The sequence below is a fragment of the Pan troglodytes genome, chromosome 20 (assembly GCF_028858775.2).
Source record: "Pan troglodytes isolate AG18354 chromosome 20, NHGRI_mPanTro3-v2.0_pri, whole genome shotgun sequence".
Taxonomy (NCBI): Eukaryota; Metazoa; Chordata; class Mammalia; order Primates; family Hominidae; genus Pan; species Pan troglodytes.
Window position 1 is genome coordinate 52,305,633 of NC_072418.2, and position 24,585 is coordinate 52,330,217.

The window sequence follows — 24,585 nt, forward strand, 5'->3', positions numbered from 1 at the left end:
GTAGAGGTGGGGGGGTGGGGGCGGGGGTTTCACCATGTTGGCCAGGTTGGTCTCGAACTCCTGACCTCAGGTGATCCACCCGCCTAGGCCTCCCAAAGTGCTGGGATTATAGCTGTGAGCCACTGCACCGGGCTCTTCTTTTTTAAAATGTTGCTTCAGCTGGCTTGATTTGGATTTCTATCACTTGCAGCTAAAAGAATCTTGACTAACATACCTCCTCCATGTCTCATAAGCTAGCAAGTGGCAGAACACAAACCCAGTGTGTGGCTGCAAAGACCAAAATCTCCTAACCATCACCAGTTCCACCACTCAGCTCTCCAGCCCCTCCCGGCTCCCCCGCCCCCAACACACACACCCTGCCTCAAAGCTGGGCTTCAGTAAGAATGTATCCCCTAATTGGCTGGGCGCGGTGGCTCACACCTGTAATCCCAGCACTTTGGAAAGCCGAGGCAGGCGGATCACAACATCAAAAGATCGAGACCATCCTGGTCAACATAGTGAAACCCGATCACTACTAAAAATACAAAAATTAGCCCAGCATGGTGGCGGGCACCTGTAAGCCCAGCCACTCGGGAGGCTAAGGCAGGAGAATCACTTGAACCCAGGAGGCGGAGGTTGCAGTGAGCCGAGATCACGCCACTGCACTCCAGCCTGGCGACAGAGGGAGACTCCATCTCAAAACAAAACAAAATAAAACAAAAAAAACAATGTATCCCTCAATTGATGGAAGGTTGAAGGAAAGGCAGTAGGGGTCGAAGAGAGAGAGGGGAGACAAGGGAGGGTGGAGCGCAGGCTCTTACCTGGGAGGTCAGTAGACGGGGGAGTCAGTGACAAGGTGAACGGTGTCTGTGAGAATGGCTTCACACTGAGGGAAAAAGGAAGCCAGGGGTTAGCCAGGTAGAAAGATGCTAATGTCACCAGCAAATGTTTACTGAGAGGCCACGACAAGCAAGACCCTGTGCATTTTGTGCACAATCTCATTGAAGCCTCACAGTGCGTGAGGTAGGTAGAATGACTGCTCTTTTCATTGCACAAATGAGGACAACTGAGGTATAGAGGGGTCAACTGACCTGCCCAAAGTCACACAGTTGAGATGCAGCAGAGCTGGGACTTGAACCCAGGTCAGTCTCAGCCCGGTATCTCAGGCTCTTGATGATGACATTTTGGTATCTCTCACAAAATGTCAGAAAGAGAAGAGAAACCAGCCTGGTGTGGTGGCTCACACCTGTAATCCCAGCACTTCAGGAGGTTGAGGCGGGCAGATCACTTGAGGTCAGGAGTTCGAGACCAGCCTGGCCAACATGGTGAAATCCCATCTCTACTAAAAATACAAAAATTAGCAGAGTGTGGTGGTGTGCGCCTGTAATCCCAGCTATTCAGGGGGCTGGGCCAGGAGAACTGCTTGAACCCGGGAGGCAGATGTTGCAGTGAGCCGAGATTACGCCATTATACTCCTGGGTGACAGAGCAAGACTCCATTTCAAAAAAAAATAAAAAGAAAGAGGAGAGAAGAGAAACCAAGTCTTGGAAGGCGGGGAGAAGGCACAGAAGACAAGGAATTTGGAGGAAGAAGAGGCTGAGGGGTTGGGAGGGTGGGAAGAAAATGACCAACAGTCAGGAGATGGGACATGAGGCCAAAGTCGGGGTGGGGAGGCAGCACTGGCCAATAGAACTTTCCAGGGATGGAAATGTTCTATTGGATGGAAATCTGTGCCATCCAATACGGTACCCAGTGCCCACATGTGGCTACTGACCACAGACCACGTGGCCACTGAGCACAAGTGTGGCTCATGGACCTGAGAAACAGAATCTTTAATTTTATTTAATTTTAATTTAAATAGCTGCATGAGGCTAGTGGCTACAGTATCAGTCACAGACCTAGTAGCCCAAGAGATAGTGGTGAAGAGACTTAGATGTCAGAGGTCAGACCAGGCGCAGTCGCTCACGCCTGTATTCCCACCACTTTGGGAGGCCAAGGCAGGAAGATCGCTTGAGCCCAGGAGTTTGAGACCAGCCTGGGCAACACAGCAAGACCCCATCTCTATTTTTTTTTTGAGACAGAGTTTTGCTCTTGTTGCCCAGGCCGGACTGCAATGGCGTGATCTTGGCTCACTGCAACCTCCGCCTCCTGCATTCAAGCAATTCTCCTGCCTCAGCCTTCCAAGTAGCTGGGATTATTACAGGCTGTGCCACCACACCCAGCTAATTTTGTATTTTTTTAGTAGAGACGGGGTTTCACTATGTTGGTCAGGCTGGTCTCGAACTCCTGACCTCAACTGATCCACCCACCTCGGTCTCCCAAAGTGCTGGGATTACAGGCATGAGCCACTATGCCTGGCCTCCTTTTCTTATTAATTCTTTGTTTATATGTTTATTGTCTGTCTCCTCCCCCGCCCACCAAATATATGAAGCTCCGTGAAGGCAGGAATTTCACCTGTCTTACTGCTGTGCCCCCAAACCAAGCACAGTATCAGGCACTTAGTAGGCACTCAACAAATACTGGACTGGCCTCCTCTAGATTCCTGGAACCCAGAAAGATCTCCTACCTGAGGACTTTGTCATGTGCTATTGTGTCTGCCTAATATATTCCCACTCCCATTCTTTTTTTTTTCCTTTGAGATAGAGTCTCGCTATGTTGCCCAGGCTGGAGTGCAGTGGCACAATCTCAGCTCCCTGCAACCTCTGCTTCCCAGGTTCAAGCGATTCTCCTGTCTCAGGCTCCGGAGTAGCTGGGATTACAGGCGCACATCACCATGCCTGGCTATTTTTTGCATTTTTAGTAGAGATGGGGTTTTACTATGCTGGACAGGCTGGTCTCGAACTCCTGACCTCAAGTGATCCGCCCTCCTTGGCCTCCCAAAGTGCTGGGATTACAGATGCAGGCCACCATGCCGGGCCTCCCACTCCCATTCTTCACCTGGCTAAGTCCTACCCAGCCTTCAATGTTATCTTCTCAGAGAAACCCCTAGAACTTTCTCCTCCACCCCAGAACCTGCTGTGGTTCTTCACAGCACCTCACACATTCTTCGATTTTCTGTTTATGCAGGTGATGATTTGATGAACGCTCATTTCCCCCATTTGACTAACAGCTCCATGAAAGCGGAAACCCCAGCGTCAGGGCAGTGCCTGCCCAGCCCCCTACCTTCCAGCTAAGCAACCCCCCTGCAAAACCCTCAGCCCCCAGGTACTTGATCTGATGCTTCCCATATCCCCATTCAGCAGCAGCTCCCCAGTGACCTTCCTTCTCTTCCAGTCTAGATCCCACACAGCCTGTCACTGCATCACTGCACTCTTTTTTTTTTTTTTGAGCTGGAGTCTCGCTGTATTGCCCAGGCTGGAGTGCAGTGGCACAATCTTGGCTCAATGCAACCTCTGCCTCCTGGGTTCAAGTGATTCTCCTGCCTCACCCTCCTGAGTAGCTGGGACTACAGGTGCCTGCCACCACGCCCAGCTAATTGTTTTGTTTTTTTTTTTTTTTTTTTGGTGTTTTTAGTAGAGACGGGGTTTCACCATGTTGGCCAGAATGGTCTTGATCTCCTGACCTCGTGATCCACCCGCCTCAGCCTCCCAAAGTGCTGGGATTACAGGCGTGAGCCACCACACTCGGCCCTCACTGCACTTTCTCTGACAATACCGTCAACACTCCTGCCTCACCGTCCTGCAGCCACACTACCCAACCAATGCCTAGCCTGGATCCATCAGTTCCTCTCTGGGCTGAGAAATACACCCCCAGCCCGCCACGGTGGCTCACGCCTGTAATCCCAGCACTTTGGGAGGTCCAGGCAGGGGGATCACTTGAGCCCAGGAGTTCAAGACCAACCTGGGCAACATAGCAAGACCCCCGTCTCTACAAAAATCAAAAAATTAGCCAGGTGTGGTGGCACATGCCTGTAGTCTCAGCTACTCAGGAGGCTGAGGCAAGAAGATTGCTTGAACCCAGGAGGCTGAGGCTGCAGTGAGCCATGATTGTGCCACCGCACCCCAGCTTAGGCAACAGAAGAATATCCTGTATAAAAAAAGAAAGAAAAAAAAAGCACTTCCCATCATCTTCTGGGGCCCATTTCTATTCTTGTAGGCTGCAAACATATCCCGTCACCTCAAGGCTCTCTCAGAACTGAAAAGGACACTCCCACTTACCTCTGGGAAACATTTTCTTCCTTCTGAACCTAAGAGAAGATTAATTATAACCTCTGTTCTACCCTCAGGTCCAAGAACCACCTAATAGAGGCTGGGCACGGTGGCTCACGCCTGTAATCCTAGCATTTGGGGAGGCTGAGGCGGGTGGATCACGAGGTCAGGAGTTCAAGACCAGCCTGGCCAACATGGTGAAACCCCATCTCTACTAAAAATACAAAAATTAGCCGTGCATAGAGGCAGGCGCCTATAGTCCCAGCTACTCGGGAGGCTGAGGCAGGAGAACTGCTTGAACTCAGGAAGCGGAGGTTGCAGTGAGCCGAGATCGCACCACTGTACTCCATCCAGCCTGGGCAACAGAGCAAGACTCCATGTCAATAAATACATACATACATACATACATACATACATACATACATACATAAATGGGGGGAGACAGGAGCTAGAAGGTGGAGTGAGAAAGGTCTCTGTGGGAGTGTGAGGGTGGGGGGCAGGTGCTGAGCCAGGACACATAGTACTCACTCTGGAACATTCCAGGGGGGCCCAGATCCTCCAGACCAAAACTGGAAAAGCTCAGAGGCCTGGATAGGACACAAAGAAAAATGGTTGGTCAGTCCCCTGTGGACAGCTGCAGCCCCATCCATCCCCCTTTGCCCCCACGTCCCACAATCCCCAACCTGGACCACCTGAGGACCAGTGGGACCCAGTTTGGCCTGCAGAGAAGGCGCGGAGATGAGCTGGGCAGAGGACATGGTTGCCATTGTCTGGAAAGCCTTGTCCTTGGAAACCTGGTCCTGGAGGAGGAGGCGGAAGTTCATGTGAGAGGGGCATCTCAGTCAACATGGCAAGAGGGGGATGGTGCCAGGGTGGGGTGAAGACGGGGAGGTGCAGAGGTGGGGAGTCAAGGCAAAGGGTTAGTGGCCGGGCATGGTGGCTCACGCCTGTAATCCCAGCACTCTGGGAGCCGGAGGCGGGCAGATCACTTGAGGTCAGGAGTTCAGTATCAGCCTGGCCAATATGGTGAAACCCTGTCTCTACTAAAAATACAAAAACTAGCCAGGTGTGGTGGTGCACACCCATAATCCCAGCTACTAGGGAAGCTAGGGCACAAAAATCACTGGAACCCAGGAGGCAGAGGTTGCAGTGAGTGGAGATCGTGCCCCTGCATTCCAGCTTAGGCGACAGAGCAAGACCCTGTCTCCAGAAAGAAAAAAAAAAGGCAAAGGCTTGGGTTGGGGGAGGGTTGAACCTCTCACCACAGCCCTCTGCCCCTCCTCAGGGACAGGGCACTAGTTTGGAGTGAGCGTGGGTGGGAGGATGGGCAGAGGAACTTACCACGTTCAGAGCCTGCCCGTGGGGGTGGGGGAGGGTGCCAAAGGAGGAAAGAAAACATGACTTAGGAAGTACGGCCCGGACTCCCCCACCTCCCTGCCCTACCCGCCCACACAGCCCCGCCACCCTGAGCTGAGCAGTGCCAAGGGATGGATGCGCAACAGGAAGTGGAGGTGGCCAGTCCTGGAGGGGAAAAGGGGCTCCCTGCCCAGAAAGACAGTGATGGGGGTTTCTAGAACAAGGAAAGCCAGAAGGTTCCCAGATGTCCAGGAGACAGGAAATGAGAATTTCAGAGCCAGCGGGAAGACAAGGTGAATGTTTCCTAATCCAGACAGAACAGACAGGGAACACAGAAGGTCGAGAACAGACCGGAAGGGAAGGGTTTCAGACCTAGAGAGAAAGAAAGGGAAAGCTGCTGGATACCAAAAAAAAAAAACAAAAACCGGAAGCGACCGTCCCCAAGTCCAGAAAAAGAGACAGAAAAACCCCCACACACCCAGAAGGGGGACAAAATGAGGGTCTCCGGCCAACAGGAACCAGGAAATCCAAAGGATGAGGAGAAGGAAATGAATGAGGAATCTCCACCAGGAAATGAAGATTTCTGGGCACAAAGAGTAGGCAGGTCATGCAAAGGTCAGGAAATGGGAAAACAAACCAGCGGAGATGAAGAGGAGGCCTTCACAGCACAAGAGGGGGAAGATATGAGACCGCCAGGAAGAGGGAAAGGAGGGACAGGAGCAGAGGGAAGGGAGGGGGACAGGAACAGTGGTCAAGGGAGGGGACCGACGGCTCATCCTTCCTGCTGTCCTGAGCAAAACCTTCAGCCTCCTCCATGCCATCGCTCCCTGCCCAGGGTCTCAGCAACCGCACCACCATCCCTATGCATCTCCCTTTGTGGGCCACTGACTCCCCACCCTGGATGACTGCACCCCCCGCCCTGACCACAGAGGTCCCTCACCTGAGGTCTCTGTCCCCCTCTGTCTCTGGGTCTCTGTCCCCCTCTGTCTATGGGTCTCTGTCCCTCTCTCTCTGGGTCTCTGTCCCCCTCTCTCTCTCTGGGTCTCTGTCCCTCTCTCTCTGGGTCTTGGTCCCCTCCCCCAAGTCTCTGTCCCTTTCTCTCTGGGTCTCAGTCCTCCCCGCTCTAAGTCTCTGTCCCCCTCTCCCTGGGTCTCTGTCCCTCTCTTTCTGGGTCTCGGTCCCCCACCCCCAGTCTCTGTCCCCCTCTCAGGATGTCTGCATTGGTCCCTACCTTCAACTTGGACTGGATTTCCCTTGATTTCCTTCGGGCCAAAACCTGGATGTGACTAGAAACCTGGAAGGATCAACGGAGAAGCAGATTCAGGCCACAGCCACCGCCCCTGTGTTCACTACCCCTTCTCTCCCTCCAGGTGCCTCACTGAGCTGCTGGACCATGAAAGGTGAAAAACACACTGAAGATGAGAGCCATCTCGGGAGCACCCGAACACAGATGTCCATAAAGGAGCTCGTGAACACCACGGACCCTCCCGGGACCCATCCCATCCAGGCCTCCTTCCCCTCCACCATGCTCTCTCTGTGGCTACTCTGGGTCTAACACAACCGCTAGAAAAACTATCCCCAAACAGGCACAGTGAGAGCACACGAACAGACATGCTGATACAGCTCGGACATTCGTCCCTTCCAAATTTCATACTGAAATGCCATCTCCAGTGTTGGAGGTGAGGCCTGGTGGGAGGTATTGGATCATGGAGGCGAACCCCTCATGAATGGCTTTGCACCATCTCCTTGATGATGAGTGACTTCTCACTCAGTTCACACAAGATCTGGTTGTTTAGGCCAGGTGTGGTGGCTCACGCCTGTAATCCCAACATTTTGGGAGGCCTAGATGGGCAGATCACTGGAGGTCTGGAGTTCGAGACCAGCCTGGCCAACATGGTGAAACCCTGTCTCTACTAAAAACACAAAAATTAGGGCTGGGCTCAGTGGCTCAGCTGTAATCCCAGCACTTTGGGAGGCCGAGGCGGGTGGATCACCTGAGGTCAGGAGTTCGAGACCGGCCTGCCCAGCATGGCGATACCCTACTTCTACTAAACATACAAAAAATTAGCCAGGTGTGGTGGTGCGCGCCTGTAGCCCCAGCTACTCAGGAGGCTGAAGCAAGAGAATCGCTTGAACCCGGGAGGCGGGGCTTCCAGTGAGCCAAGATCACGCCACCGCACTCCAGCCTGGGCAACAGAGCGAGACTCCGTCTCAAAAAAATATTTAAAAAATGAAAAAATAAAAATTTGCCAGATGTGGAGGCACATGCTTGTAATCCCAGATACTTGGAAGGCTGAGGCAGCAGAATCGCTTGAACCCGGAAGGCGGAGGCTGCAGTGAGCTGAGATCACGGCACTGCACTCCAGCTTGGGAGACACAGTGACTTTTCTCTCAAAAACAACAACAACAAAAAGATCTGGGTGTTTAAAAAGAGTCTGGGACCTCTGTCTTTCTTCTGTTGCTCCTACTTTCCATGTGCCAGGCCTGCTCCCACTACCCCCTCCGCCATGACTGGAGGCTTCCTGAGGCCTCACCAGGAGCAGATGCCAGCTCCATGCTTCCTGGACAGCCTGCAGAACTGTGAGCCAAAATAAAGCTCTTTTCTTTCTTTCTTTCTTTCTTTTTTTTTTTTTTTTTTTTGAGGCGGAGTCTCGCTCTGTCACCAGGCTGGAGTGCAGTAGCACGATCTTGGCTCACTGCAACCTCCGCCTCCCGGGTTCAAGCGATTTTCCTGCCTCAGCCTCCCGAGTAGCTGGGATTATGGGCACACACTGCCACTCCCAGCTAATTTTTGTATTTTTAGTAGAGACGGGGTTTCACCATGTTGGTCAGGATGGTCTCGATCTCCTGACCTCCTGATCCGCTCACCTAAAGTGCTGGGATCACAGGCATGAGCCACTGGCCCAGCCTAAAGCTCTTTATCAATTATCCAGCCTTGCCAGGCACAGTAGCTCACGCCTGTAATCCCAGCAATCTCAGCACTTTGGGAGGCTGAGGTGAGTGGATCACCTGAGGTCAGGAGTTCGAGACCAGCCTGGACAACATGGTGAAACCCCATCTCTACTAAAAATACAAAATTACCCAGGCATGGTAGTGCATGCCTGTAATCCCTGCTACTCGGGAGGCTGAGACAGGAGAATTGCTTGAACCCGGGAGGCAGAGGTTGCAGTGAGCCAAGATCGCGCCACTGCACTCCAGCCTGGGCAACAGAGCTAGACTCCATTTCAAAAAATAAACAAATAAATAAATAACCCAGCCTCGGGTAATTCTTTATAGCAACACAAACGGACTAACACACATGCCGAGAAGACAGATGAACGCACAGGAAGCAGCTTCTTCCTTGAACCTGAACCTGCCCATGCGAAGATGACCCTAAGAAGACCGGCCCATCCCAGACAGAAGCCCACAAGTCCATTCCGAGACCTGTTTTCGAGTTCGGGTCTTCCCCGTTCTCAGCTTGATGTAGCGGGCGATCAGTTCATTCCGACCTGAAGATTCAAAGACGGAACAGAGTTAGTTAGACTTTCAACAGAACTTCCCCACAGCATGGACACCAGGGAAGAAGAAAGCAGCATGGGTCCCCAAAGGTCTGCAGCAAGTGGGCTGCCGGTCCCCTCAGCTACATGGAAGCCAGACTGCTTGGGTTCAAATCCCAGCTCCATCACGCACTGGCTCTGTGCGACCATAAGCAAATCACTTAACCTAGCTGTGCCTCAGTTTCCTCATCTGTGCAAATGGTGATGCTAGCTCCTACTTCAGAGTGCTCCATAAACCTTGGTTACTGTCATTATTCATCAGTGGGGGCCAGGGCAAAAGACAGAAGTAGACTCACCATACATCTTGCCTTCATCAGACAAAATAATTTTCCGGCGGCCGCAGGGTGGATAGATGGCCAGGGCCTCCTGGAAGCTCTGCTCAATGTCTGGGCTCCACACCCCCTCTGCATCCGGGCCCCCGTCACCCCCAGCCCCCTCACTGCCGCCGGTACCCTCCTCACTGCCTTCCTCACTGCCCGTCCAGCCGCTGCCATCGTCCAGGGCGGCCCCAGCCCGGGGTTCCCCCATCTGGGCCTGGAGGAACACAGAACTCAGCAAGCTTCCCCCAAACCCCACCCTCAAGGGACTTGAAGCTGAGAGGGCTGGGACTCTGGACCACTGGGTCTGAGGGAGGAGGGGCTGGGGACCTGGACTCCTGGGTCTGAGGGAAGAGGAGCTGGGGGGGATTCCTGGGTCTGAGGGAGGAGGATCTGGGGCCTGAACTCCTGGGTCTGAGGGAGGAGGGGCTGGGGCCTGGACTCCTAGGACTGAGGGAGGAGGATCTGGGGCCTGGACTCCTGGGTCTGAGGGAGCGGGGGCTGGAGGACTGGACTCCTGGGTGTGAGGCAGAAGGGGCTGGGGTCTGGACTCCTGAGTCTGAGGGAGGAGAAGGAGCTGGATTTCTGGGAAAGCTGAGGATGGGAGTGTTCTCAGAGTTTCCAGAGGAACTCAATTGTGATGAAGTCACAATGATTACCCTAGAGTAATGCCGAGGGCCATGAAGGCTAAAGGTTCGGGTATGAATTACGGGTTTTAAAGAAGACAGGAGGCAAAAGTTAGTGGTGGGGAAGGAAGGTGTGGGTGAAACTTCCCCTGTCCCACCCCAAGAACAGGTGGTAGGATGTGAGCAGCAGCTGCCAGAAAAGAAGAGGGGCCAAGCAAGACTGAGGGGAGGTCTAGAGAGAGGGGGACAGAGACCCAGAGAGGGAGGGGGACAGAGACCCAGAGAGGGGATGGGGACAGAGACCAGCAAGGGGGGGGACAGAGACCCAGAGAGAGAGGGGGACAGAGACCAGAGAGAGAGGGGGACAGAGACCCAGTGATGGGGGGACAGAGACCAGTGAGGTGGGGATAGAGACCCAGAGACAGAGGGGGACAGAGACCAGAGAGAGAGGGGGACAGAGACCCAGTGAAGGGGGGGACAGAGACCAGTGACGGAGGGGACAGAGACCCAGAGAGAGAGGGGGACAGAGACCAGAGGGAGGGGGGGACAGAGACGGGGGGGGGCCAGAGACCAGAGAGGGGGACAGAGACCCAGAGAGAGGGACAGAGATCCAGAAAGAGAGGGAGACAGAGACCCAGGGAGAGGGGGAGACAGAGACCAGAAAGAGGGGGACAGAGACCAGGGAGGGGGGGACAGGGACCAGAGAGAGGGGTCCAGAGGCCCAGAGAGAGAGGGAGACAGAGACCCAGAGAAAGAGGGTAACAGAGACCCAGAGAGAGAGGGTGACAGAGACCCAGAGGGAGGGGGACAGAGACCCAGAGAGAGAGGGACAGAGACCCAGAGAGAGAGGGGACCAGAGACCCAGAGAGAGGGGGACACAGACTCAGAGAGAGGGGGACAGAGGCTCAGAGAGAGGGCAACAGAGACCCAGAGAAAGGGAGACGGAGACCTAGAAAGGGCAGGGACAGAGACTCAGGGCAGCAGCTGAGGCCGAGACCAGGAGAGACCCACAGAACCACAAGATGGGGGACAGGGGCGCCCTGCCATCAGAAGAGCCAGAACAAAGGGCCCAGGCGTCCCCTCCCCCAGCTTCCCACAACCCCCATCAGGGGAGGGGCTTGCCGGCCAGGGCGACTCCCCTCCGGCACCGGGCCCCGCCCCTCCCCTCCCCCGTGCGCCGTGGGCTCTGATCCAACTCAAGTTCCCAGTGACTTTCCGGAGGCCGGGAACAGGGAAAACTTTTTCCAATACAGTCAGATCCCGCCTCCCCGGAGGCTCCATGTCCTCCACAGCTTTCCCAGGACCCCAGAGTCCAGGCCCCTATTCCCCTCCTCCCGCCGACCATAGCAGACAAAGACCCCAGGCCAAGCCCAGTGGCGCTGCGGCGTTCAGGACCCCCGTAGGCCAAAATCCCAGCCCAGCCCTTCCCCATGTGGCCAGACAAAGGGACGGTGGAGCCGGGTAAGAAAGGTCCCCCTAATTTCCCGCCCCAGACCCTAAACCTCCAAAGAGGCAAGACTTAAGATCCAGAAAGCCCCGTAACCTCCCCTCGGCCACCCCAGAGGCCCTCCCTTCTCCGTAAGAAGTACCAAATGCCCCCCAGATTACACACGGGGTCCTTCTCACTCCAAAGTGACACCGCCGCAGACGCACGCCCCACACCCCGCCAGCGCCCTTGGCCCGCACCCGCTCCTGCGCGCACGCCCAAACTCAGACCCAGCCGCAGGCACCCTAACTCCGGCCAGAGTTCCCACTCCTCACTGAGGCTCGGTCACGGGAGCAAATTCGGGCCCCCGGGCAAAAAGAGGGCTGCGAACCATTCAGAGACGGTCCCGCAAACGCACGCCTCACCTCCTAAGAAGCAACTCCCCACCCCAACTCACACACCCCAAAGCAGGATCCCCGACTCCCGCCGGCGCCTTCCTACCTCCCGGCCTGGGGCTGGGGAGCCGCGTGCGGGCGGGGCGCTGCGAGGGAGAAAGTTGCCGGGAGCTTTGTTTGGGAAAAGTGGGAGGGACCGGAGGGGGGGGCGGGCCCGGCCGGCGGACAGCGGGAAGGGGGATCCGACGGTGACAGTTTGGGGGAGGATTTTTGCTTCGGGAGAGATTAGTCTATCTCGGGGCTGGTAGGAACTCAGGATTTGGGTGCTTGGGAAAGGAGGGGGATTGGGGGTTCGGACTCCAAGTCGGAGGGAAAAGGCTGATAGGAGCCAGAAACCCCTGATCTGAGGGAGGAGAGGCTGGGGGCTGGGACTCCTGGGTCTGGGAGAGGAAGCGGCTGGAGATATGGGCTCCTAGGTCTGAGAGGGGACGGGGCTAGGCACCTGGAATCCCGGCTACCCTCGTGTTTGTGTATTGGGGGTATGGAAGTGATACGAATACAAAGAGTCTTTACTGTTAAGCCCTGAGGTTTTTTTTCTTTTTTTCTGTTTGGTTTTTGGTTTTTGTTTTTTTTTTTTTTTTTGAGGATTGGGGTCTGGGGATGGGTTTTGACTGATTCCTATGACAACCTGGTTTCCTTGTGACCTCACCACAGTTAAGAGTCGTGGGCAGGACCACCGGGAGTTTATTGGAGGCCCACGTAGGTGCAGATTCCTCATCTACAGGCGCTAGTGGACTGGAGACGGCTGGCGGCTGTCCCAGGACGGGGAAGAGAGCTTTGGTGCCTGAGGGAAGATGGCTTAGGGCCCGGTCCCTTAAGGGTGAAAGGCTGCGTGTTCAAAATTACGGGACTAGAGGGGGCTGGAGTCCGGACCTGAGGTCCTCAGGGAAAAGGGAAGTCTGATTCTGGGTTCCTTGGAAGATGAAATATACGACTGGATTTAGGGTTTCCGGAGACAACGGGACTTTTTAGTGGAGCGGGAGCGGGAAAACCAGAAGGGACACGGAGAAAAGGTTCCGAGACAGATACACAATTAGAGTGCGAGCTAAAAGGGATGCTTGTACTCCGGTGTCTCCAGTAGGAGGAGCCTAGGACTGGAACTCGGGGTGCTGAGGGCAAGATCTGGGACGCAGGGGCGTGGTCCAGTGCAGGGGCGTGGCCCAGCGCAGGGGCGTGGCTTTCAGCCAAGGGGCGTGGCCATTGCGATTGGGCGGGACTCCGAAACGAGGGCCGCAATCAGAGAACACCGCCAGGACTTCCAGGACTTGGTCTCCAGGACTGAGGTCAACTGACGGGGGCGTGGTCTGACGGTGTGGGCGTGGCCAGGGAATGAACTCACGGCTCTGGCTTAAGGGGTGTGGTGAACGAAGGATGGGGCGTGGCTCTGTCACCAAGGGCGTGGTCATGGAGTAGAGGCCCGGGCTCCTGGGTGAGGCCGGCAAGTTTGGAGCGTGGTCAGACAATAGGGGCGTGGCTACGGCTCGCGGAGCGCAACCAACGCTCTAGACCAGACCTGGGCTCGAGACAATAACTGTTTGGCTTTAACAGTACGTGGGCGGCCGGAATCCGGGAGTCCGGTGACCCGGGCTGTGGTCTAGCATAAAGGCGGAGCCCAGAAGAAGGGGCGGGGTATGGGAGAAGGTGAGGATTGAGATCTGGTGGTGAACGTGGGCAAAAGTGAGGAAAAGACCATTGGATGAGGCCGGGTGCTGTGGCTTACGCCTGCAATCCCAACACTTTGGGAGGCCCAGGTGGGCGGATCGCTTGAGATCAGGAGTTCGAGACCAGCCTGGGCAATATGTCGAAACCCTGTCTCTACAAAAAATACAAAAATTAGCCGGGCGTGGAGGCGCGCGCCTGTGGTCCCAGCTACTTCGGGGGGCTGAGGTGGGAGAATCACCTGAGCCCGGGGAGGTCGAGGCTGCAGTGAGCCGTGATTGTGCCACTGTACTCCAGCCTGGACTACAGAGTCTCGGTCTCAAAAAAAAAAAAAAAAGCATATGAGACAGAACCCAGAAGAGCCGGACCTGGGAGAAGAGGGGGCCTGGCAAGGTGGAGAGTGTGGGAGTAGAAGAAAGAAGCAGTGGGGGAAATGAGCGCGGTGTGGGAGTTGCCTGAACTGGGGAGGCGGCCTGGGCAAGGTGCTGGAGAGGGGCGTCTTGGGTGGGGGCGTGGCCACTGTGCGGGGCTCTGACCCCGACCCTTGCCACAGCCTCCCCACCTGCCCCCGCAAGGCGGCATCTGCTGGTCCTGCTGCTGCTCCTCTCTACCCTGGTGATCCCCTCCACTGCAGCTCCTATCCATGATGCTGACGCCCAAGAGAGCTCCTTGGGTCTCACAGGCCTCCAGAGCCTACTCCAAGGCTTCAGCCGACTTTTCCTGAAAGTAAGCGATGGCGGGGGGATGGGGGAAGAAGTACTGAGAAGAGGTTCAGGGACACAGAGTGGGAGATGGTTCAGGGCCAGGCAAGGGGACAGACAGGATGAGAGGGCAACAGGGAGACCAAGAGATAGGAAGAGGGAAGGGACTGGGCCCAGGCTATAATCACAGCACTTTGGGAGGCTGAGGCAGAAGGATCATTGGAGCCCAGTACTTGGAGACCAGCCTGGGTAACATAGTGAGACCCTCATCTGTACAAAAAAATATAAAAAATAGTTGCAGGTACATGCACCTATAATCCCAGCTGCTTGGGAGGCTGAGGCAGAAGGATCCCTTGAGCCCAGGAGGTCGAGGCTGCAGTAAGCCATGATAGCACCACTGCATTCCAGCCTGGATGACAGAACAAGGAGACCCTGTCTCTAAACAAATAAATATATACGTGCATAAATAAGAGAGGAAAGGTAACAGGCAAAGAGAGAGGGAGATGGGACAGAGACAAGAGACTGGGGAAAGAGACAGGAGGAGAGGGGGATGGGGACAGAAGAGGAACAGGGATAGTAAGGCAATGGGACTGAGAATAGAGAGAGAATTCATGGGGGATGGAGGCCGGAGGTTAGGCCCTAAGTATCAGAGGGCAGAAAGTAAAGGGGATGGGAGGGACTTGGGGCAAGGCCTCGGGAGCATCCTAGCAGGGCTGCAGAAGGGGCTGTACTGAGGAGATGTGAGGTCCAGCAGCTCACCAGTCCCTCCTCCGGCCCCAGGGTAACCTGCTTCGGGGCATAGACAGCTTATTCTCTGCCCCCATGGACTTCCGGGGCCTCCCTGGGAACTACCACAAAGAGGAAAACCAGGAGCACCAGCTGGGGAACAACACCCTCTCCAGCCACCTCCAGATCGACAAGGTGCCTATGCAGGGAAGCCCTTCCTGAAGTCCCCTTGGGATCCCTCCATCCCTCCATCCCTCGTGCTGCAGTATCTGTTGGGAGGGAAGGAGGGCGGAGGAGGAAAGCAGGTTTGCTCTCACTCTCTCATCGGATCCTCACAGATGACCGACAACAAGACAGGAGAGGTGCTGATCTCCGAGAATGTGGTGGCATCCATTCAACCAGCGGAGCGGAGCTTCGAGGGTGATTTGAAGGTTAGGACGTGCCCCACCGTCAAAGTGTCCAGGCCCAAACATTTTCTTTTTTTCTTTTTTAAAGAAGAGTCTCACTCTGTCACCCAGGCTGGAGTGCAATGGCACGATCTTGGCTCACTGCAACCTCCGCCTCCGAAGTTCAGGCAATTCTCCTGCCTCAAGCTCCCTGGTAGCTGGGATTACAGGCACCCGCCACCACGCCCGGCTAATTTTTTGTATTTTTTTAGTAGAGACAGGGTTTCTCCATGTTGGTCAGGCTGGTCTTGAACTCCTGACCTCAAGTGATCTGCCCATCTTGGCCTTCCAAAGTGCTGGGATTACAGGCATGAGCCACCATGCCTGGTGAGGCCCTAACATTTTCTGTAGTTTAGGAGGACAAGAAGAGGAACTGACCCTCCTACTCCTCTGTGTGGAACTTCCTCCTTCTGAGCCTCAGTTTTGCCATCTCTCAAGTGGGGCAATCCAACTGTCAGAAATGAGACTTTTGACCTCAGAATACATCTGCAAGGGTTTAGTAGACCCTAGAGGGTTTTGTGAGTATCAAAGTGGTTTTCTTTTTCTTTTTTTTAACTACATAATAGTCAATCAAAGTGTTTCTATGAGCACCAAAATGTTTTATAAACCAAGAAGGGTTTTTAATTCTAAGTGCTTGGAAAGCTTCACCCTCATAAACCCCAAATTGTGTTTTTGTCTCAAAGTAAGTGCTCTGCAAACTTCAGAGTATTTTTCAATCTATCCCAAAGTGATTGGTAAACCTCTCCATTATAAACTCCAAAATGTTTTTGTTGTTATTGTTGTTTTGATTTTTGGGTTTTTTTTTTTTTTTTTTTTTTGAGAATGGAGTCTTGCTCTGTTATCCAGGCTGGAGTGCAGTGGCACAATCTCAGCTCACTGCAACCTCCAACTCCCAGATTCAAATGATCCTCCCACCTCAGCCTCCGGAATAGCTGGAACTACAGGCGCGGACCACCACACCCAGCTAATTTTTCTATTTTTAGTAGAGACGGGGTTTCGCCATGTTTCCCAGGCTGGTCTCGAACTCCTGAGCTCAGGCAATCCGCCCGCCTCTGCCTCCCAAAGTACTAGGATTATAGACATGAGCCACCACACCTGGCCCAAAATGTGATTTTCTTCTTCTTTTTTTTGTTTTTTTTGAGATGGAGTTTTGCTCTGTCGCCCAGGCTAGAGTGCAATGGCACAATCTCAGCTCACTGCAACCTCCGCCACTGAGGTTCAAGTGATTCTCCAGCCCTAGCCTCCCAAGTAGCTGGGACTACAAGTACGTGCCACCACGTCCAGCTAATTTTTGAATTTTTAGTGTAGACAGGGTTTCGCCATGTTGGCCAGGCTGGTCTCGAACTCCTGACCTCAGCTGATCCACCTGCCTCGGCCTCCCAAAGTGCTGGGATTGTAGGCATGAGCTACCGCGCCTGGCCCAAAATGTGATTTTTAATACCAAAGAGCTGTATGAATGCTAAATGCGTTGTGTATTTCACCTTTGGTAAACTTTTTTTTTTTTTTTTTTTGGAGACGAAGTCTCGCTCGTCCCCCAGGCTGGAGTGCGATGGTGCGATCTCAGCTCACTGCAACCTCCATCTCCCAGGTTCAAGTGATTCTCCTGCCTCAGCCTCCTGTGTAGCTGGGATTACAGGTGCCTGCCACCACACCTGACTAATTTTTCTATTTTTAGAGAGACAAGGTTTCATCATGTTGGCCAGACTGCTCTCGAACTCCTGACCTCAGGTGATCCAACTGCCTTGGCCTCCCAAGGTGCTGGGATTATAGGCGTGAGCCACCATGCCTGGCCAGGCCACCTTTGGTAAACTTCTACAAGTGATTCTAATTATGAAGTGCTTTGCAAAATCAGGGTATTTTTAATCCTGAAAAGTTTTAAGAAACCCAAAGAGCTTGATAAATCCATATGATACCCACGTACACCCATGCAATATCTTCATTTTAAAAATGTTTATTTAAAATTTTATTTTAAAAATTTCAGGACAGGCACAGTGGCTTACACCTATAATCCCAGCAATTTGGGAGGCTGAGGCAGGAGGATGACTTGAGCCCACGAGTTTGAGATCACCCTGGGCAACAGAGGGAGTCTTCATCTCTACAAAAAAATTTAAAAAGTAGGCCAGGCATGCTGGCTTACGCCTGTAATCCTAGCAATTTGGGAGGCCAAGGCAGGCAGATTGCCTGAGCTCAGGAGTTCGAGACCAGCCTGGGCAACACGGTGAAACCCTGTCTCTACTAAAATACGAAAAATTAGCCGGGCATGGCAGCCTGCATCTGTAGTCCCAGCTACTCTGGAGGCTGAGGCAGAAGAATTGCTTGAACCCGGGAGGCAGAGGTTGCAGTGAGCCAAGATCATGTCACTGCACTCCAGCCTGGGGGACAGAGTGAGACTCTGTCTCCAAAAAAAAAAAAATCAAAAAAGTAGCCAGGTGTGGTGGTGTGTGCTGTGGTTCCAGCTACCCAGAAGCCTGAGGTGGGAGGATTGCTTGAGACGAGGAGGTTGAGTCTAAAGTGGGCCCAGATCATGCCACTGCACTCTAGCCTGGGCAACAGAGTGAGACTCTGTCTCAATAAATAAATAAATAAATAAATAAATAAATAAATAAATAAATAAAATTTCAAGCCTACAGAAAAGTTTTTTTTAAAAAACATACTTTATTATTTTGGAAATGGAGTCTCCCTCTGTCACCCAGACTGGAGTGTAGTGGTGCCATCTTGGCTCACAGCAACCTCCACCTTCTAGGTTGTGGAAAGTAAAAAAGTTTCTCTTTAAAGTTTTTATTAAATAATAAATCACAAGTGTTAGAAATAATATTTTTAATTAACTTTTTTTAAGCCTCTTTGCTTTGTGTTAGTAACTCTTTTTTAAACCATATCTTATGTAGTTGTTAGATATAAGGAAATAAGTACCTTCTGTGTCCTTGTACGTTAACCAAGATATTTGGTCTCGACGTGCTCAAGCGTGTCCCAGCTCACAGCTTATGCCCTTTCCTTATTTGGAAATGTTATTACTTCTCCAAGTCTTTTGGCAAGCAACTTCCTCTTTTCCTTTGTTGTCCATTGCCTTTACCTATTAAGAAAGTTTTTTAAGTTGTTAGCCAATTGGGTTTAGCTTAGACTGTGAGGTCCAGCTCCAACCAATGGAGACAGGACACAGCAGTAAGGACCCAATGCATAAGGGATAAATATTCCTGCCTTTCTTGTTCATTGTGCTCTCCTGGCAGGATTGCTGATGGGCAGCACCCTTTCTACAGAAAGTAAAATTGCCTTGCTGAGAAAACTTTTTGTCTGAATGCTAATTTTTCCTTGCAACACCAAGAAACAAGCATTTTGATTCTAACACAGGTTCAAGTGATTCTCCTGCCTCAGCCTCCCAAAGAGCAGGGATAACAGGCACGCACTACAATATCCAGCTAATTTTTTTTGTTCGTTTTTTGTTTTTTGTATTTTTAGTAGCGATGAGGTTTTGCTATGTTGGCCAGGCTGGTCTTGAACTCCCGACTTTGGGTGATCCACCCACCTCGGCCTCCCAAAGTGCTGGGATTACAGGCAAGAGAAGTTTTTTTTTAAATAGTACAACAGATTTTAGGCTCTTCTGTATCTGCCCACCGAGCTACTCTGTTCCTGGCTTAGAGAACCAGGAGAAGGGGAAGGGGAATCACCTGCCACATGCTGGAGGTTGGAGCCTGTGGCACCATGGCTTGCCTCACTGCAGTTGGTGGTGGCAACAGAGGCTGCAGTGTGGCCAGAGTGGCTTTTCTGGCTTTGCCCGCCCAGCCACTCTGAGAAAGGCTGGAGGAGAAAGTGAAGGAGGAGTCACCTGTGGTGAGGTGGAGTTTGGAGCTTGCAGATGGCACGGCTCTGTGGCTCACCTCCTACAGTTGTGGCAGTGACAGCGAGGGAGACTTCAGCCTGACTGGAGTAGAAGGGTGCTCGTGAAGGCTAGAGTATTGCCTCCAAGATGCAGCAGTGGATACTCAGGTTTCAGGAGAATCCACTGTCCATGGCGAATCCATGGTCTGCCAGCGCAGTTTTAGAGAGAGAATGTGCCACCGCAGGTGTCATCCTCATGTGCACCCTGGCAGGTAGCCATCTGAAGATTTCAAGGACAACCTGGCGGGGGAGCAGACCAGCGACACTTCCTCTGAACAGGTTCTTGCTGTTCACTTGACAGACTCAGCAACTCAGGCAAGTGTTCACATGGAAGATATCCTGGAAGGATACCAAGCCAGTGAAAGCTCAGATGAAAATGCCCCATGGCTTTGGAAGGCCAATGAATGTGCCAAGGAAAAAGGTGCCATGGAGGATCCTCTGGAAGACCTCGCCAATGAAATTTCAGATTAGGACACCCCACTGGATTTGAAGGCCAAAGAACGTGCCAAGGAAAAAGTTCCCATGGAGGATACCCTGGTGGAAGACCTTGGAAACGAAAGCTCAGATAAGGATGCCTCACTGGACTTGAAGGTTGACAAACGCACGAAAGAAAAAGTTCCCACAGAGGATACCCTGGTGAAAGGCCTTGCCAATGAAAGCTCAGATGAGGACGCTCTACTGGATTGAAGGCCGATGAATTCACCAAGGAAAAGTTCCCACGGAGGATACCCTGGTGGAAGACCTCGCCAACAAAAGCTCAGATGGGGATGTTTTGCTAAATTTAAAGGCTGACAAATGAGCCAAGGAAAAAGTTCCCATGGAGGATACCCTGGTGGAAGACCTCACCAACGAAAGCTCACATGAGGATGCTCCACTGGATCTGAATGCCGACAAATGTGCCAAGGAAAAAGTTCCCATAGATAATCCAGTGAAAGAATTTGCCAACAACATCAAGGAAAAGGAGGCCCCGTGTAATGTGAAGGCACCCTAGGGAGTCCAGGCAAATGATTTCAAGGATGACCTGGCAGGGACGGTGATCAGTGAAAAGTCCCCAGAAGCAGCCCTATCTCTTCACAGGGCAAAATGAGATGCCAAGAAAAAAGATTGCTTCGCCATTCTTGTAGCAGAGCTTCCTGAAGAGATGTCCTCAGGGCAAGTGCTGGCCGTTGTCACCGTGAAAGGCATCAAGAAAAATGGTGGCTCTGAGGACAGCTTTTCTAAAACCAGTAATGACAAAGACTCTTCCTGTAGTGGAGACACTCAAGCTTCTGGAGCAGATATGGAAGAGTCCAATCATGCAGATGACCATCAGCATATGCCAACAAGTACTCTCCCAGCACCTGCAGAAAAAACAATAGAGACAAAGCCTGAAAAGGCAGAAGAAATGTAACCCAGTGAGTTCAAGGAGGATGAGGATGCTGCAGAGCCTGACCTGACCTGTTGTGACCTTTGTTTTTTATGCTAGAAGTCCCTACAGATTTTTTGAACACCTGGAAGGGCTGAGACACAAGACCTCACCCTGGCCCCGCAACCATCTGGACCGTGAGAGTTTTGGGGATTTTGCTACTCTCTCTGGACTTTTACATTGTCTTAATTTTTAAAAAAATATTCTTTCTTTAACCTGTTTTAAGATGCAAGCTGTCATTGCGTCATCATAGTTACATTTTATTACTCAAATAATTTTTCAATTGTTTTACTAGTTTTTTTGGATCTTTGTCCACTGGTTTTAGAGTTTTTGTAATTTTGATAAATGATCTTTTATGCTTTGTATCATTTTCTTAATGACTTACCTTAGTTTTTAACAAATCCATGGTACAGTAAGTTATATTAAGACATAGTATTTTTATGTTTTTTTAAATTATACTTTGGGTTCTGGGGTACATGTGCAGACGTGCAGTTTTGTTGCATAGGTGCATGTACCATGGTGGTTTGCTGTACCCATCAGCCCGTCACCTGCATTGGGTGTTTCTCCTGATGCTATCCCTCCCCTGACTCCCCACCCCCCACCGACAGGTCCTGGTGTGTGATGTTTCCCTTGCTGTGTCCATGTGTTCTCATTGTTCAGCTCCCACTTGAGTGATAACATGCAGTATTTTGTTTTCTACTCTTGTGTTGGTTTGCTGAGAATGATGGTTTCCAGCTTCATCCATGTCCCTGCAAAGGACATTAACTCATCCTTTTCTGTGGCCGAATAGTATTCCATGGTGTATATGTGCCACGTTTTCTTTATCTAGTCTATCACTGATGGACAATTGGGTTGGTTCCAATTCTTTGCTATTGTGAATAGTGCCATAATAAACATGCATGTGCCTGTGTCTTTATGGTAAAAAAAAATAGTATAATAAATATCCCTATAGTCTCTTTTCCATAAACCAAAATTTCTTAAGGTTGGCATCATTGGCATGTGGGGCTGGATAATCTTTATTGTGGGAGCTGCCCTGTGCACTGTAGGATATTTGATAACATCCCTGGGCTCTATCCACTAGAGAGAAGTTGCCTCCTGCCAGGCACAGTGGCTCATACCCATAGTCCCAGCACTTTGGGAGGCAGAGACGGGCGGATCATGAGGTCAGGAGTTCGAGACCAGCCTGGCTAACATAGCGAAACCCCGTCTACTAAAAATACAAAATATGGGGCCAGGCACAGTGGCTCACACCTGTAATCCTAGCACTTTGGGAGACCGAGGCAGGCAGATCATGAGATCAGGATATCAAGACCATCCTGGCTAATGCGGTGAAATCCTGTCTCTACTAAAAATACAAAAAAATTAGCCAGGCATGGTGGCAGGCGCCTGTAGTCCCAGCTACTCAGAAGGCTGAGGCAGGAGAATGGCGTGAACCCGGGAGGTGGAGCTTGCAGTGAGCCGAGATCGTGCCACTGCACTCCAGCCTGGGCGACAGAGCGAGACTCCGTCTCAAAAAAAAAAAAAAATACAAAGTATGGCCAGGAGTGGTGGCTTACACCTATAATCCCGGCACTTTGGGAGGCCGAGGCGGGCAGATCACCTGAGGTCAGGAGTTCGAGACCACCCTGACCAACATGGAGAAACCCCGTCTCTACTAAAAATACAAAATTAGCCGGGCATGGTGGCACATGCCTGTAATCCCAGCTACTCAGGAGGCTGAAGCAGGAAAATCGTTTGAACCCAGGAGGTGGAGGTCGCGGTGAGCGAGGATAGCACCATTGCACTACAGCCTGGGCAACAAGAGCGAAACTCCATCTCAAAAAATAAATAAATAAATAGGCTGGGCATGGTGGCTCACGCCTGTAATCCCAGCACTTTGGGAGGCCAAGGCAGGTGGATCACCTGAGGTCAGGAGGTTGAGACCAACCTGGCCAACATGGTGAAACCCCGTCTCTACTAAAAATGCAAAAATTAGCTGGCATGGTGGCATGCCCCTGTAATCCCAGCTACTCTGGAGGCTGTGGTGGGAGAATCGCTTGAACCCAGGAGGCAGAGGCTGCGGTGAGCCGAGATTGTGCTACTGCACTCCAGCCTGGGCTACAAAAAAAAAAAAAAAAAGAACACAGTCATGTTGGATTAGGGCCCAACCTAATGACCTCATCTTCACCAATTATATCTGCAATGACCCTAGTTCCAAATAAGGCCACATTCTGAGGTATTACAGGTTAGAATTTCAAAATATGAATTTGGGGAGGAAACAATATGGTTGTTTGTTTGTTTGTTTGTTTTTTAAGCCTGGGTCTTGCTCTGTTGCCCAGGCTAGAGTGCAATGGCACAATCTTGACTCACTGCAGCCTCTGCCTCCCAGGTTCAAGTGATTCTCCTGCCTTAGCCTCCCAAGTAGCTGGGATTACATGAGCGCGCCAGCACGCCCAGCTAATTTTCGTATTTTTAGTAGAGACAGGATTTTGTCATGCTGTCCAGGATGGTCTCAAAGTCCTGACCTCAAGTGATCTGCCCACCTCAGCCTCGCAAAGTGCTGGATTACACACGTGAGCCACCGCGTCCAGCCAGGAGGAAACAATTTAACACATAACAATCTCCTGCACGGCTTCTCAGACCTCATCTTACTAAAAGGCAGACTGATTCAGCAGGTCTGAGTGGGGTGGGACCTATTAATTTGCATACCTAACAGCAGCAGCCCACCCTTTGAATTGCAAGGACCAAACAGACACTCAGTCCATATTCAAACTTTCTCCCTCGACTCAAAGCTGTCCTTGAAAGCTTTATTTTTTTTTTTTTTTCCCTTGAGATGGAGTCTCGCTCTGTCACCCAGGCTGGAGTGCAGTGGTGCGATCTCGGCTCACTGCAAGCTCCGCCTCCTGGGTTCATGCCAGTCTCCTGCCTCAGCCTCTCGAGTAGCTGGGACTACAGGCGCCCGCAACCATGCCCGGCTAAATTTTTTTGTATTTTTAGTAGAGACAGGGTTTCACCGTGTTAGCCAGGATGGTCTCGATCTCCTGACCTCGTGATCCGCCAGCCTCGGCCTCCCACAGTGCTGGGATTACAGGCATGAGCCACTGCACCTGGCCCCTTGAAAGCTTTTGATTCAGGATCAATGAAGGATCACACATTGCATTTATGGTCATGAGTCTTCAGTAAACCCAAGAGCTTTTAGTCCTAAAGTGCTTTGTACATTTCAAACTGCTATCCTCTAAGCCTCAGAGAGGATTTAATCCTAAAGTGCTCTAGAATCCCAACAGGCATTATAATCCCTGAAGTGCTCTATTACCTCCCTTTTGAAAGCCCCCAAACAAATTTTCCAATCCCAAAGCATTCTGTAAACCTCAGAGTATTTTTAATCCTTAAGTGTAAACCCAAGTGCTTTGTAAACCTCAAACAGGGCTTTTGAACCCACAAAGCATCCTGTCATCTGCAAAGTGGGCTGAATAGGTCAGTGGGGACTGACCATCCTGGGGTGCTGTTTGGAGTATGAGAGGGTCTCCTTGTTCTTCCTCCCCAGGTACCCAGGATGGAGGAGAAGGAGGCCCTGGTACCCATCCAGAAGGCCACAGACAGCTTCCACACAGAACTCCATCCCCGGGTGGCCTTCTGGATCATTAAGCTGCCACGGCGGAGGTCCCACCAGGATGCCCTGGAGGGCGGCCACTGGCTCGGCGAGAAGCGACACCGCCTGCAGGCCATCCGGGATGGACTCCGCAAGGGGACCCACAAGGACGTCCTAGAAGAGGGGACCGAGAGCTCCTCCCACTCCAGGCTGTCCCCCCGAAAGACCCACTTACTGTACATCCTCAGGCCCTCTCGGCAGCTGTAGGGGTGGGGACCGGGGAGCACCTGCCTGTAGCCCCCATCAGACCCTGCCCCAAGCACCATATGGAAATAAAGTTCTTTCTTACATCTAACAACACCAT

The 24,585-nt window shown here is 52.1% G+C and overlaps 2 protein-coding genes across 35 annotated transcripts in view; one reads left to right on the forward strand and one right to left on the reverse strand.

Moving 5' to 3' along the window:
* The window catches only part of TEAD2 (TEA domain transcription factor 2), a 47,202-nt gene that overhangs the window by 9,955 nt on the left and 12,662 nt on the right, over positions 1-24,585 (reverse strand). For 2 of the 26 annotated variants that reach the window (XR_010153922.1, XM_054673164.2), the window contains exons 1-8: positions 9,996-10,927; positions 9,316-9,553; positions 8,907-8,971; positions 6,715-6,777; positions 5,469-5,480; positions 4,811-4,927; positions 4,656-4,714; positions 801-865 (exon numbers count right to left, since the gene is read on the reverse strand). Coding sequence is in view for 23 of the 26 variants with exons in the window: in XM_054673164.2 (XP_054529139.1) it covers positions 801-865; positions 4,656-4,714; positions 4,811-4,927; positions 5,469-5,480; positions 6,715-6,777; positions 8,907-8,971; positions 9,316-9,547 (613 nt within the window). In the remaining 3 variants the exon portion in view is untranslated. Of the gene's footprint in view, positions 1-800; positions 866-4,655; positions 4,715-4,810; positions 4,928-5,468; positions 5,481-6,714; positions 6,778-8,906; positions 8,972-9,315; positions 9,939-9,995; positions 11,095-11,574; positions 11,669-11,849; positions 11,969-18,285; positions 18,446-24,585 lie in introns of those variants that run through there. The other 24 variants (XM_063802064.1, XM_016936512.4, XR_010153921.1 and 21 more) reach the window with 23 other exon arrangements.
* DKKL1 (dickkopf like acrosomal protein 1) lies at positions 9,974-24,579 on the forward strand. 9 transcript variants are annotated; one of them, XM_054673169.1, is made up of 5 exons: positions 9,974-10,073; positions 14,056-14,228; positions 14,984-15,124; positions 15,268-15,360; positions 24,177-24,579. In XM_054673169.1, exons 3-5 carry the CDS (start codon positions 15,026-15,028, stop codon positions 24,486-24,488), a joined length of 504 nt encoding a protein of 167 aa, XP_054529144.1. In that variant the 5' UTR covers positions 9,974-10,073; positions 14,056-14,228; positions 14,984-15,025; the 3' UTR covers positions 24,489-24,579. The 9 variants fall into 9 exon arrangements, with proteins under 9 accessions (XP_054529144.1, XP_016792017.3, XP_016792018.3 ...); XM_016936528.4 differs by having other exon boundaries at positions 9,981-10,035; XM_016936529.4 differs by having other exon boundaries at positions 9,990-10,029.

Coding starts and splice junctions, on each gene's coding strand:
- DKKL1 (XM_016936528.4), top strand. CDS start 10,005: ATGCCGAGGGCCATGAAGGCTAAAGGTTCGG. Junction 10,036..14,055: donor CATGAAGGCTAAAGGTTCGG/GTATGAATTACG, acceptor CCCTTGCCACAG/CCTCCCCACCTGCCCCCGCA. Junction 15,361..24,176: donor GCTTCGAGGGTGATTTGAAG/GTTAGGACGTGC, acceptor CTTCCTCCCCAG/GTACCCAGGATGGAGGAGAA.